General features: G+C 37.4%; 1 protein-coding gene across 1 annotated transcript; it reads right to left on the bottom strand.

Moving 5' to 3' along the window:
- Positions 1-273: 273 nt before the first annotated feature.
- LOC132621218 (uncharacterized) lies at positions 274-14,212 on the bottom strand. The gene is made up of 12 exons (XM_060335393.1): positions 13,921-14,212; positions 13,791-13,844; positions 13,630-13,716; positions 4,094-4,192; positions 3,653-3,748; positions 3,476-3,541; positions 3,294-3,384; positions 2,937-3,004; positions 2,781-2,846; positions 2,124-2,174; positions 1,772-1,836; positions 274-576 (listed from the first exon to the last, which is right to left on the bottom strand). Exons 1-12 carry the CDS (start codon positions 14,086-14,088, stop codon positions 528-530), a joined length of 960 nt encoding a protein of 319 aa, XP_060191376.1. The 5' UTR covers positions 14,089-14,212; the 3' UTR covers positions 274-527.
- Positions 14,213-14,672: the final 460 nt, after the last annotated feature.

The following is a 14,672-nucleotide window of genomic DNA, read 5'->3' on the forward strand; positions in this document are numbered from 1 at the left end:
TCCAGAGTACGATCGCGATTACTTAACATCTATCTCATAGCGATCATGACACCACCATTGCAATCGCATTGAAAGATCCGGCATTTTTTTATTTACAATGGAAAATCTATTGTGATGGTGCTGAAACTCACCCAAGCCCCTCAGGTCCCTATTCAAACCATGCCAAAACTTCTCAAATGGTATTGTTAACTTAAAAGGTCTGAAACATAAGGTCTGAAACATAATATGGAACACAAATGCTCAATAATAGGAATTGATTTGTTATAACAAAGGTTATGATATGTAATATAGGCAAGATTGCATTTTATTATTAGGGGGAAATTTGAGAAACTTCACCAAAGCCAGATGATGATCACTAAAAATGGCTGGTTTGCTATCAGATTACATTTATATATGCTTATGAATCTGGAAATCTCATTGCGAAACAAGCATTCCACAGAAACCTGTGTTTTTATTATTTACATGATATAGAACACTCACACCAATATGAAGTTAGAATGGTAACTTATAAAGGTTAACCAATGAGCCTAAGTCCTGGCAGCCTGAAGCATTTCAACAATAAGTGTCTTCACGTCCCTGCAAATTTGATATAGGGAAGATTTAGACTTCAAAGATGGTAGGCGTGTCGAAATATAGCAGAAGGTAACACACTTTTTTAGGACCTCAATTTTTACGAAAACAATGTATATAACAAAAATGAGAGATGAACATTTAGGAGAAACTTATTATGGGGCTCCTGATGATTGGGGAAAATTCCCCAAACAAATTTCCCCTTATCTTTGTAGGTTGAAAAACTGAGGAAATCTTAGGCACTATGATCATTTAGGCAAGTAGATTATACTGCAGATAGGTCTAAACCTTGACAACATAAATTTGTCCTTTAAAACTAATATAAACTAATACTTGCATTAGGGTAGACTGTCTACATCGCACCCCTTGGCTGCGGCCCTTCCCGGCCTACTAACGCGGGATGCTTTGTGCACCGGGTTACCCCTTTTTATAAACTAATAATTTTTATTCATTTCAAACTTCACTTGACATCTTACCAATTATTCCCCCTTTAATTATTCAAATCAACTATTTAAACATTTTCCTACTAAAATCAGATGCGAGAATATATTCAAAACATTTTATTCCTGATAATAGCATATATCGAATTAAGTCTAGTTTATTGGAATATCAGGAGTATATCTTAAGGATAAGTCAACTATCCCGAAAAACTACGAAGCTTGGCACCTAATTCTGAATAACTAAATAAAACCAATGTTGCAGCTAAAAGAATCCACACAAACAATCAAAGAATTTTCTATAAGAAGAGCAAACTACCGTGCCTTGATAATAGATCATTACTTTTATGAGCTCCAAATGTAAAGGCTTATTTCATATCCACATGGACAATTTTAACAATCACATAACCAGCTGTTTTTTTAGAATTATTGCTGTAGAGGGTCACAAAATCATGGACAAAGAAATATTTGATATCCTGACAGTCTTCAATGGTGAATAGAATGTTCGTGAGAAGCTCAAAGTGGTTCCAACCTTATGGAAACCAGCACACAATCCTACATGTATCTACTCAAAGAACTTCTTTTCACCTACAACACACTAGTTAAGACATCAGATCTTAAGCCAGACCCAACCCAAAAGAAACAAGCATAATAGAACAGAGATATTCCATCAGAAAAAGGGATGAGTAAAGGAAATAAAAAAGGGAGACCAACATGAATTGTACACTCCCGCAAAAATTGTGATTAGACCGTTGGGGACTTACTTTCTGTCTACAGCACATCTAGGGAATGGAACTCGAAGCTTGAAATTGTTCTCTTGGTAGCCAGCCTGAAATCAAAATCAAAGTATACAGTTCACAAAAAGTACTTCTCTTAGCAAGAGAAAAGATTCCTGTTCACTTCCTCAAATAGGAATTTCTTGACATAACAGCCAATTTCCTTAAGAAAAAAGAAAAAGGTTAATACCAATTTACATATTTTGAAACAGACAAACTCGTAGAATGTCACACGCAGACTTCTCCACTACATAAATATAAGAAGGGAAAAAAACAATTATAGAAAAAGTTACAACAGACACGACATCAATAACAGTTGAGATGGTAATAGCAGCCTTACCTTGACATTAAAACCAAGACTGTCTACATCCAACATGTACGAAAAGTCCACCTGAACAAAAAAAGTCAATGCGACTTCTTACTTTGGGAGGAGATAACACCTTGCACTTTATGTCCAGTAATACTAGATTAACTATAACTAATTAACACTAATGTGAAATGTCAATGGACAGCCAGAAGCAGACAAAAATCATGCATCATTTCCAGGCACCCTATCCTCAAAGGCTCGACAGCACCTAAAACTTCGATTCGCGGGCATAATCATTTATGGTTCAGATAACATGATATTAATTAGATGCTGGAGAAACAAATTATCATCAACTTTGTGGAATAATGCATCCATGCATTTCCAGTCCATTTAAGAAATGTAATATTTTGGGTGTTAGCTCTAGTCATTTGTTAATTAGGAAAAATTAGCTTGGATTCCATACATATTTTGCTATAAAAAAAATTCTCCCTGGTTTTCCAATGATAAATGGAGTTATTCCTCTGTGCATTTCCAAGCCATTTGGAAAATTCTAATCTTCCCATGTTGGCTCTACACTTAATTACCTTTTCTTTTTTTGGATTTCTTCATATGTCCCTCGTCAAACAAAATATCCAAGATCCATAAATGAGGATCATTGCACAAGAAATATAAAACAGTTCGGAAATTTACCGGAACTGATGTTGAGTGCCGCACAATCCGCTTGGTATCCTCGGCATGATCTTTATTCATGTGTGACTGAGAAGAAAATTAAAGGAATAAGAAAATGACTCCTATTTATAAAAGAAGAAAGCATAACATACACAATGAACATCAGCATTTCTATACCGTGATTGGCTTCGAAAATTGGTATATTGGATCTATTTTTGCTGTTCTAAACTCCTCTTTGCTAAATTCTGTGAGAAGTCAAAAGAGACAGTTAGTACAAGACAGAAGTACAAATATTGCATCTGAGAGCAACAAAAGAAATGACAGATCTAGCAGTTCACAATTGGTCAGTCTCATTTTCTCGAATACTACGCACAGGTGGAGCCTGAAAATCTAATATGATTTGACAATTTAGCAGCTTTACCTGCTCGTCGAAATAAGAGGCCCAAAATCAAATATCAATTGTAGGGTGGGGGAGGGGGAAAATGGCAAAGTGTTGATAACAAAAAGGACGCAAAGCCAGTGGTCAACACGAACCTCCAGATCCCAATATAGCAGTTGCAACGCCTGATACGTAATGTACAATTCTGGGTTCAATGCGCATGAATTGGAAGTCACCGAAGTCAACCTTCAACAAAGGTTTGATGTGTCGGACAGAAGAAGGGATATCTATTGTTAAATCCATGCGGCACTAAATAGAAAGAGGTGAAAAAAGTTACCCAAAATGCCTCAGGATGCCTAGCCAAATATGTGGCCCGAATATCTTCTTTCTCTGTTTCCGGTACCTATGACATCCATCAGAAAAAGAAAAAACAATTGAAATAAATTTCCTGTCAAATGAAGAGAGAGAAGGAGGGAGATCATGGAAAGAAGTTTCTCTCAAAGTGACAACTTACAGGAATAGCATCACCATGTACTGTTATTACTAAGTCAGTCCTATCTTCAGGATCTCTTGCAACAAGCAATGAACATCTGGAAGTAGCTAAGAGGTCCTGCACTAATCACAATGGTTCAGAATCAAACCCTAAGTTCTGAAAATGAGAATGGAAAGGGGTAAAAATATTTTTCTGAAAAATATTTTTACAAGCAGAATACCACACTGACTCAACATTTTCAGGATATTCAGTGTTATATTGACATAAAAAGGCGAACATTGATGTCAACACATTTGTTTTGTTTTTACAATATCTTGAATAGCCTTCGAATTGAAATCCAAGCTTAAACAAACACGAAAATAAGGACACCGGAGATTTGTAGAACTGAAGTTTCTATTATTCCATTTTGGTAAATGGAGAAACTTAAGCACAGCTTTAACCAGCAGAGATGATGAAATGGACCTTGGTGTGAACTGCCAAGTCGCTAACGGCTAATATTGGAGATCCATAGGCATCGCATGCAAAATCAACCATGGAAGCTGAAGGATAGCCCTCATACTTCTGCAATGATAAAAAAAACATTGTGGGACCAAGGGCGTCTTGCAATAAAGAATCCACTGTTAACTGTGAAACTATGGAGCAACAAGTACATGGCATTCAGATGACAGATCAACAAAAAGAAACATTCAGATAATCACCTGTTAGAAAGGAAGATAATGTAATCAAAGTGTAAGCAACATATAGGTTCATAATTCACTTACTTACTCTGCTTAATACTAGAAAGTGTATGAATGAGAAATTATCTACCGTCAAGTAGCACAGTGGATGTATCTTTCTTAAATTTATTTGGAAGAAATTCTTCGTGATGGTCACAAAGTTCTTTGTTGCAATCAACAAATGTCACCTTTTCAGTTGTAATATGATTTCACCATTACAAAGTGGTGGTTAGACCGACTATGCTATATGGGGCGGAGTGTTGGCCAGTTAAGATCTCTCACGTTCAAAAGATGAAAGTTGCCGAGATGAGAATGTTGAGATGGATGTGTGGCCACACCAGGAGTGACAGGATTAGGAATGAGGATATTCGGGATAAGGTGGGGGTGGCCTCGGTGGAAGACAAGATGCGAGAAGCTAGATTGAGATGGTTTGGGCATGTGAAGAGGAGAGACACAGATGCCCCAGTGCGGAGGTGTGAGAGGTTGGCCATGGATGGTTTCAGACGAGGTAGGGGTAGGCCGAAGAAGTATTGGAGAGAGGTAATTAGACACGACATGGCGCAATTACAGCTTACCGAGGACATGACCTTAGATAGGAGGGTTTGGAGGACCCAAATTAGGGTAGAAGGCTAATAGATAGTCTCGTTATCCGTTCTTATTAGTAGTCGCATTATTGCAATATAATTTCTTGTGCTCCGATTTCTGCTATTATCTGTTATTATCTGTTATTTCCTGTGCTTTGGTTATCCTGTGTCATCTGCTCCGATTCCTGCTATTATCTGTTATTTCCTGTGCTCTGATTATCCTGTGTTATCTGTGTCGCTTGCATTATTTCATTTCCATATCGCTTTAAATCTCTTATCCGAATCTCTTAACCTTATCTGACTTCTTTTTATGTTTTTATTGAGCCGAGGGTCTTTCGGAAACAGCCGTCCTACCTTGGTAGGAGTCAGGTCTGCGTACACTCTACCCTCCCCAGACCCCACGATGTGGGATTTCACTGGGTTGTTGTTGTTGTTGTTGTTGTAAGAATGATGAGATGTAGCATTTATGTTTATAAAAGCAGTATAGATCAATGGGAGAAAATCAGGGCCAAAACCATGCTTTAGCAGACATGTTGTCTTTCGTCTCATCACCATGCCTTAGCTTATTCTTCTCTCCCACAGTAAGATATTAGTCCCTATCCGGGAGTCTACCTACTTCTAGAGCAGAACTCAGAGAGGAAATAGCTCTTTCATTTCTTTGACTGAAAGTCTTCTTCAAATCATTAAATATTTTCATTAAACTTATGCCAGACTTCACAGGAAAGGTGGGAAAATAAGGTTGAGCAAACTATATTATTAACTAAATAGTCCCTTTTGAAAATTGATGCAGTATTAATATATGGACCAAACCATTAGGGAGTCCAAAAACAAGTGTTAGTTTGAACAAAATGATTCTAATTTAGGTTTTATGCAAGACCATCCTAACACGTGCATATAGTAAGAAGCAGCAATAACTGTTGGGAAAAGGAGTCCCAATGTTTACCCCCATGCTAAAACTGACAATAGATTAGATACTCCGATAGTTGGAGCCCATCACTTGTAACCAAATTAAGAATCTATAGTCATCTACATCTTATGAAGGCCAAGGTAATTGGAGTCCTTTCTTTTCAACTCTAGACCACACCAATGTGCAGACCTGCAAAGGCCACAATATCATAAAAGCCCAATGTATGTGCCCGTATCATCTACACCATGCGAACCATTTCATGATCATTTATACAACCCCAAGCATACCTAAGTTTTACATTCGGGATGTCCAAGAAGGGGTCTAAGACTACAAGGTATGACCTCCACATTTCGGGCCAAAGGGATAAGGCTCAGAGTCCAAACTACTCAACCATCCCTAAGATAGTTGGACCACGATCTTGCCCAAACAAATCCCGTATATGGAACTTGGACTCTCACACAATAACACGTGTCCTACTATGATCCACGACTATCATACGTACTTCCATGAGACCATGAGGTCTACTTACCATGCATATCTTGCATGTATGACTGGAACCCAAAGAGATGAAAGCGCATGTATAAAAACTATAGATTGTCAGGTAACACAGGATGATATGTTCAAAATTCATTATTTTGGTATCATAAATTTTGAATAAAACTAGGCCAGTTTGAATAAATCCTTTCAGAACTCAAAAAGCTACTTTTTTCTATCATTGTACCATATGCATACCTGATATGTATGTGATAAGAATCGGGTTACTTGAACAAAACAAGATTATAATGCGGAAGCGAAAATATGAAGATTAAAGACGAGAATATAAAGATAGGCGAAATTCAAGAATAAAATCCCCAAATTTCAAGATTAAGTGATAAGAACCCTAATTGGTCTTAGTATTCAAAATTAGCGGATTAAGACTAATTAAGATACTAATAAAGTCAATTCAAGAACTTATATCAAAAGGTGATCTAGACCCCTATTTCGAAGAAATTAGAGACAATAATTAGTATAAGACTAATTACCTTCTTTAATTGACGAATAAGAACCAAAGATATCAAGTACGAATTAATCTTACCTCTTAAAAAGAATCGTTCTTATAAGGTTGCAAGATAAATCCGAAGTAGCCACACAAAGGTGTAAAATAGAGAAACTCTCAATAATAATAATATTTTTGTGTCTTGAAAATAACAAAATCCACCCCTATATATAGGGGAAACTTATCCCAAATAGAATGGGATTAGAATCTACTTTTATGGAAATAATTAAATACTAAAACCTAACTAGGATTAAACTAGGAAAGCATGTAAAATAATTGGCAAACTTCTTCCTAATAGAATAAGGAGAAGGTTGCCCCAAAAAGTCACTTTTGTACGTGTGACTTTCTCCAACCCAATTTGGGTTGGATTTAATTCCTTTCTTGGGCAGAAACTTCAGCCCCATGTGGGGCCCAATCTTCCTCCTCTTGAGCTTGGACTTGGATCATGAAATATGTATAGTATTTAGCCCATTCTTTTGCATAATTATTGGACTCGTTCTTGGGCTTTTCTTCCATGATAAGCATCCTTTTGATTTCCAATTGAAGCCCAACAACCTTGGCTTGCATCTCCTTAGCTTGTGACCTTGACGACGATCTTCTTAGGGCTTCTATAGTGTCATTCTTGACCATGGAGCTATCATCCCCCTCTTCTTGAAAATAATTCGTCCTCGAATTTAACCCTTCATCAAACAAGGACAAGTCAGCAACATTGAAAGTAGCACTTACTTGATACTCACCAGGCAGGTCCAACTTGTAAGCATTGTCTCCAATTCGCTCAAGAACTTTGAAGGGTCCATCGCCTCTAAGCATGCAATTTAGACTTCCTTTTAGAAGGAAACCTTTCTTTCCTCATGTGAACCCAAACTGAGTTCCCAGGCTCAAAGATGACTTGTTTTCGTCCTTTGTTTCTTCTCGAAGCAACTTGCTCATTCCTCTTTTCAATGGCCAGTCTAGTTCGCTCATGTATTTTTCTCATCATCTCAGCTTTATTTGTTCCATCAAGACTAGCAACATCATTAGTAGGCAATGGCACTAAATCAAGGGGAGTAAGGGGATTAAAACCATAAACAACTTCAAAAGGAGAAGACCCAGTAGAAGAATGAATAGTTCTATTATATGCAAATTCCACCAAAGGCAAGTGATCCTCCCAAGAAGTTAATTTACCTTTCAAAACAGCCCGCAACATGTTACCTAAAGTTCTATTCACCACCTCAGTTTGCCCATCAGTTTGTGGGTGACAAGAAGTAGAAAACAACAATTTGGTCCCTAGCCTTCCCCAAAGAACACGCCAAAAGTGGCTCAAAAACTTAACATCCCTATCACTAACAATAGTTCTAGGTATTCCATGTAATTTCACAATTTCTTTAACAAACAAATCAGCCACATGAGAAGCATCATTAGTTTTCAAGCATGGAATGAAACGAGCCATCTTAGAGAATCTATCCACCACAACAAAGACACTATCCTTACCATACTTTGTTTTCGGCAAACCTAAGACAAAATCCATAGAGATATCTATCCAAGGTGAAATCGGAACAGGTAAAGGCGTGTACAACCCATGTGGCAAAACCCTAGATTTAGCATGTTTACATTCTAAACATTGTGCACAAAATTTTTCTACATCCTTGCGCATGCCAGGCCAAAAGAAATTTTCAGCAAGTATATCTAAGGTCTTTGGCACTCCAAAATGTCCCATAAGACCCCCGCAATGTGCCTCTTTTACAAAAACCTCACGCAATGAACATATTGGAACACACAACTTATTTTCCTTGAAAAGGAACCCATCACGTACAGTGAACTTCTCAAAGGGTCCCTTCAAACATGCAGCATAAGCAACCCCAAACTCGGAATCATCAAGATACAACCCTTTAATGTGATCAAATCCCATTAGTTTAGAAGTAAGAGTAGAGACAAGAACGTACCTGCGGGATAATGCATCAGCCACCACATTGTCCTTACCTTGCTTGTATGAAATTACATAAGGAAACGTCTCAATGAACTCCACCCACTTGGCATGTCGCCTACTCAACTTAGCTTGGCCTTTCAAGTACCTCAATGACTCATGGTCAGTCTTTATCACAAACTCACGCGGCCACAAATAATGTTGTCAAGTAGCCAAAGCCCTTACCAATACGTATAACTCACGATCATAAGTAGAATAATTCAATGTAGCTCCACTCAATTTCTCACTAAAATATGCAATAGGCTTAGAATCTTGCATTAAAACAGCCCCTATACCTTTTCCACTAGCATCACATTCAATTTCAAAGGATTTAGAAAAATCAGGTAATTGCAACAAAGGTGCAGAACACAACTTATCCTTCAAGACATTAAATGCATGGTCTTGTTCTTTTCCCCAATTAAAAGTCGTATCCTTTTTTTATGACTTCAGTTAATGGTGCAGCAATTGTACTAAAGTCCCTCACAAATCTCCTATAAAAACTAGCAAGTCCATGAAAACTCCTAACTTCCGTCACGCTCTTAGGTGTAGGCCATTCTTTAACTGCTTTAATTTTATCTACATCAACCTCAACACCCTTTGAGCTAACAACAAAACCAAGAAAGATTACTTTATCAACACAAAACGTGCACTTTGACAAATTAGCATACAATGTTTGCTCCCTAAGCACATCAAAAACTAACCTCAAGTGTTCCACATGTTCTTCAAGAGAGGTTGAAAAGATCAGAATATCATCAAAATAGACCACAACAAATTTGCCATGAAAATCCTTAAAGATATGGTTCATTAGTCTCATGAAAGTACTAGGTGCATTAGTTAAACCAAACGGCATCACTAACCACTCATACAAGCCATACTTAGTTTTGAAAGCAGTTTTCCACTCATCTCCGGGATTCATTCGAATTTGGTGGTATCCACTTTTTAAATCAATTTTAGAAAATATTTTAGAACCATGCAATTGGTCAAGCATATCATCTAGACGGGGAATAGGATGGCGATACTTTACCGTTATTTTGTTGATGGCGCGACAATCCACACACATCCTCCAAGTACCATCTTTTTTGGGTACCAAAAGCACGGGAACAGAGCACGGGCTCATACTTTCTCTCACAAATCCCTTTTCAAGCAACTCTTCTACTTGTCTTTGTAGTTCCCTTGTTTCATCGGGATTGCTTCTATAAGCAGGCCTATTCGGCAATTGAGATCCAGGCACAAAGTCAATTTGATGTTCTATTCCTCTCAAAGGGGGTAACCCCTTAGGGATATCCTCAGGAAAGACATCGTCAAAATCCTGCAAAAGTTTTGAAACAACACTAGGCAAAGAAGGAGCTAAATCGTTAGTGTTAATCATAACTTCCCTATATGTAAGCAAGATAATGGGCAGCCCCTCTTTTTTTGCAAGTAAACACTCTTTGGCTTTTGCAAGGCTCGCTATTTTTTCACCCTTAGCCTCTTTCCTCTCACCAATTCTTTCTTTTTTATCACTCTTTCCCACCTTTTCTTTTCTCTCGTCGCTGCCCTCTCTCTCCTCACGCCTCACTTGATTTTTTTCCTCTCTTATCTTACTCTTTTTTTTTTATCCTTCCCCATGTTTTCCCATTGTTTCTTTCAATCGTTGTTGGTCTTCATACACTTCGGAGGGAGTTAAGGGTGCCAGAATATACTTCTTTCCCTTATGTTCAAAAGAGTACTTATTTCTCCTTCCACAATGGGAAGCATATCTGTCGTATTGCCAGGGTCGTCCCAATAAAATATGACAAACTTGCATTAGTACAACATCACAGAGAATTTCATCAGAATACTCCCCAATAGAAAAAAAAATCATGCATTGTTTACTCACCTTGAGCTCTCCACATTCATTCAACCATTGGAGCTTATAATTGGTCTTACGTTTCGTGCATGGAATTCCCAATTTCTCCACCACGTATGCGCTCACCACGTTAGCACAACTACCATTGTCAATTATCATAGAGCAAATTTTACCCTTTATCCCACATCGTGTATGAAAATTATTTTCTCTTTGTGCCTCATCAAGCTCTCCCATATTAATGTTCATAAGACGCCTAACTACCCCCAAAAAAGTTCCCTCAGCATGAGGACCCACATCTCTCTCGTCCTCACTCTCAACATCCTCTTCTTCTTCTTCTCCCTCACTTTTTTCACTCTCATATTCCCCGTTATCTTTAATTAATATAGTTCTTCTATTTGGACATTCAAACGCCTTATGTCCCCTCCCTTGACATTTGTAACATTGTATCGCACTAGAAGGTGTAGAAGGAGTAGAAGTTTTTGTGTTAAAAGTTTTACCTCCATCTTTGGCCTCCCATTTACCTTTGCCCTTATCATCTTGTGCTTTGGACAGAGTTTTCTCCTCATGTGTTGGCCATGGCCTCCTTGGAGCTGCAGTAGATCGGCTTTTCCATGAGCTAGCTTGTTGCTTCCTTTTAATCTGTTTTTCTACTTTTTCAGCCAACTCTACCAACTCATCTAAGTTTACATATTGTTGCAATTCTACTCTATCAGCTATTTCTCCATTTAACCCATTAAGAAACCTAGCCATAGTGGCTTCCTCATCTTCATTACAATTTGCTTGGATCATAGCCATATCCATAGCCTTAAAGTAATCATCCACAGACTTAGAACCTTGCCTAAGAGTTTGAAGGCGTTGTTGCAGATCTCTTTGAAAGTGTGATGGCACAAAACGCTTTCGCATAACCCTCCTCATCTCGTCCCATGTCGCAACGGGCGGTTCTCCATTGTCTAGTCTGTCTCTCCTATATTTCTTCCACCAACTAGCAGCATAGTCAAAAAATTCAACCACAGCAAGTTTAACCTTCTTACCTTCAGAGTAGTTATGACAGTCAAAGATGGCGTCCACCTTTCTCTCCCAATCAAGGTACAAGTCTGGATCTCTTGTTCCCTTGAAAGTAGGGATCTTCATCTTAATGCTACTAAGATTGTCATCCTCAGCCCTAGCTCGTGGTGCCCTTCTTTCGTTCCTCCTTTGGTAAGCTTCCTCAAATTCGTCCTCATTATCTCCAAACTGATCCTCACCTTGTTGGAATTAAGGAGGTCGAACAGCTTGTCTCCTAACCTGAGGAACCGGATGTTGTTGGATTCTCCGCACATCGGCTATGTTCACCGGATTAGGTGGAATTTGGGCTGCCTCTAACGCTTCAAGTCGAGCGGTAATCATTCTGAGCATCTCGACTAAGTTGTTGTTTTGAGTGCCCGCTTCACTCTCCTTTCCTGTTTGAGACATCTTGAAAAAAAATATTAAGGAATAAATATCTCTCAATTCGACTTTTTCCCTCAGTTGATCTCACCCTCTCTTGCCCTTTTCCACTCAAATTACTACCTTTGGCTGGTTCCTTTAGGATTTATATATAAACCGTACTAGCACAATCCTTTAGAAGTAAGATGTAGAAGAAAGAAAAAAAACTACCAACTTCCAGACGGATTGGGTTTGGCGAGACAAGAAAAAGACCAATTTGTATGAATTTTTTATTTTTTTTTTAAATTTCTCCTCTTCTTGATTTTCCTTCTTGATGTTGGAAAAACAAGAAACACAATAACTATGGAGTTTCTTAATTTGCAAGATTTTTATTTTTTTTGGCTATATAGCTTTACTATTTTAAGCTACTAAAAGAAAAAGAGAATTTTCGTTTTTTTTTTTTTTACGAAACTCCCAAGATTATCAAGAACGGAACCTTGATAGCACCGCTCTGATACCACTTGATAAGAATCGGGTTACTTGAACAAAACAAGATTATAATGCGGAAGCGAAAATATGAAGATTAAAGACGAGAATATAAAGATAGGCGAAATTCAAGAATAAAATCCCCAAATTTCAAGATTAAGTGATAAGAACCCTAATTGGTCTTAGTATTCAAAATTAGCGGATTAAGACTAATTAAGATACTAATAAAGTCAATTCAAGAACTTATATCAAAAGGTGATCTAGACCCCTATTTCGAAGAAATTAGAGACAATAATTAGTATAAGACTAATTACCTTCTTTAATTGACGAATAAGAACCAAAGATATCAAGTACGAATTAATCTTACCTCTTAAAAAGAATCGTTCTTATAAGGTTGCAAGATAAATCCGAAGTAGCCACACAAAGGTGTAAAATAGAGAAACTCTCAATAATAATAATATTTTTGTGTCTTGAAAATAACAAAATCCACCCCTATATATAGGGGAAACTTATCCCAAATAGAATGGGATTAGAATCTACTTTTATGGAAATAATTAAATACTAAAATCTAACAAGGATTAAACTAGGAAAGCATGTAAAATAATTGGCAAACTTCTTCCTAATAGAATAAGGAGAAGGTTGCCCCAAAAAGTCACTTTTGTACGTGTGACTTTCTCCAACCCAATTTGGGTTGGATTTAATTCCTTTCTTGGGCAGAAACTTCAGCCCCATGTGGGGCCCAATCTTCCTCCTCTTGAGCTTGGACTTGGATCATGAAATATGTATAGTATTTAGCCCATTCTTTTGCATAATTATTGGACTCATTCTTGGGCTTTTCTTCCGTGATAAGCATCCTTTTGATTTCCAATTGAAGCCCAACAACCTTGGCTTGCATCTCCTTAGCTTGTGACCTTGACGACGATCTTCTTAGGGCTTCTATAGCGCCATTCTTGACCATGGAGCTATCAGTATGTATACTAGGTTCTCTCTTCCGTTGTGCATATGTATTATTCTTTTTTAGAGAATGGTAACATTAGTTACATATCATTTTCCAATTCACAATTGCATTAAAGGATGTGAGGGAAAAGGGTTGACCTGAGAGAAGGTAGAAAGCACACCACGGAGGCTACAATCAAGAACTGTTCTAATTTGTTCAATAGGAGATAGCCTAGCAGCCTTTTCCTGCAACATTTAAGAATCATTCAAGTGAGCCTTGATTCCTCTAAAAGATACTAATCAATAATCTTGATTGATACCTGATGAGCTTGAATCAACTGGAAGATATCACCAGATGATGATGATGATACATTCTGAATAAAACAAATACAAAATTCAAATTAATTGTGATCACCGCAATCGAAAAGAGGAAGGGGGACAAAAGGGTACCTGAGAAGGGGAAGAAGCCATGGGGAGAGTTGAGGATAGAGACTTAGATGGAAATAATGGGGAGTTAGGTGTAGCATTATTTTTTTTTCTACAATAAAGAAAGCGTGAAAATGGGAGGGAGCAGGTGCGTAGAGATAGAGGTGAAGGAACTACTAGAAGAGTATTCATCTTTCACACTGAACTGATTGGTGCATCAATGGTGCGTCTGTCTACTGCACCCGACACCCCCTAAATTCTTAGCTAGGGTCTTCACGCTTCACCCAAAACCCAATCCTATTGACTTAACAATGCTATATCTTTTCTATATATTTAACTAGTGAATTTGCAAGCAATCATAAAAACATTAATAATATATTTTATAGATTCAGTTGACATGGAAAAAAAAATGTGATGCCTAGTGTTTTGCATATATTGGGAATTCAATTTGAGACCTCATGATGCTCAACTCACTTCATTGAATTAGTAAAAAAATTAAGTTAATATTGTCAAACAGACGTGCAATTATGGATTTTTATTTAATTCAAAAGTATTTGGAATTTTACGTTAAATTAAAGAGTATAGCAATTGTGGAAATAGTGATGATTTCTATCAATAGTATTTATTGATTGTATAGATTTTGGTACATTAATTTTACAGCAAAAGTATTCTGATAATCAACATGCAACAATACAGAGCAAATTTTTTTGAAAATTTAGAAGTTCATTTACTAATGTAATAAAATTTTAACAAATTAATTGGTTAGAATCATGTTA

The sequence above is a fragment of the Lycium barbarum genome, chromosome 12 (assembly GCF_019175385.1).
Source record: "Lycium barbarum isolate Lr01 chromosome 12, ASM1917538v2, whole genome shotgun sequence".
NCBI classification, from domain to species: Eukaryota; Viridiplantae; Streptophyta; class Magnoliopsida; order Solanales; family Solanaceae; genus Lycium; species Lycium barbarum.

Excerpts from the sequence above, each read along its gene's own strand:
- LOC132621218 (XM_060335393.1), bottom strand. The coding sequence starts at position 14,088 with ATGAATACTCTTCTAGTAGTTCCTTCACCTCTATCTCTACGCACCTGC. Across the intron at positions 13,717-13,790 it reads AGTTGATTCAAGCTCATCAG|GAAAAGGCTGCTAGGCTATC; the intron begins GTATCAATCAAG and ends TAAATGTTGCAG. Across the intron at positions 1,837-2,123 it reads GTCTTGGTTTTAATGTCAAG|GCTGGCTACCAAGAGAACAA; the intron begins GTAAGGCTGCTA and ends TTTTGATTTCAG.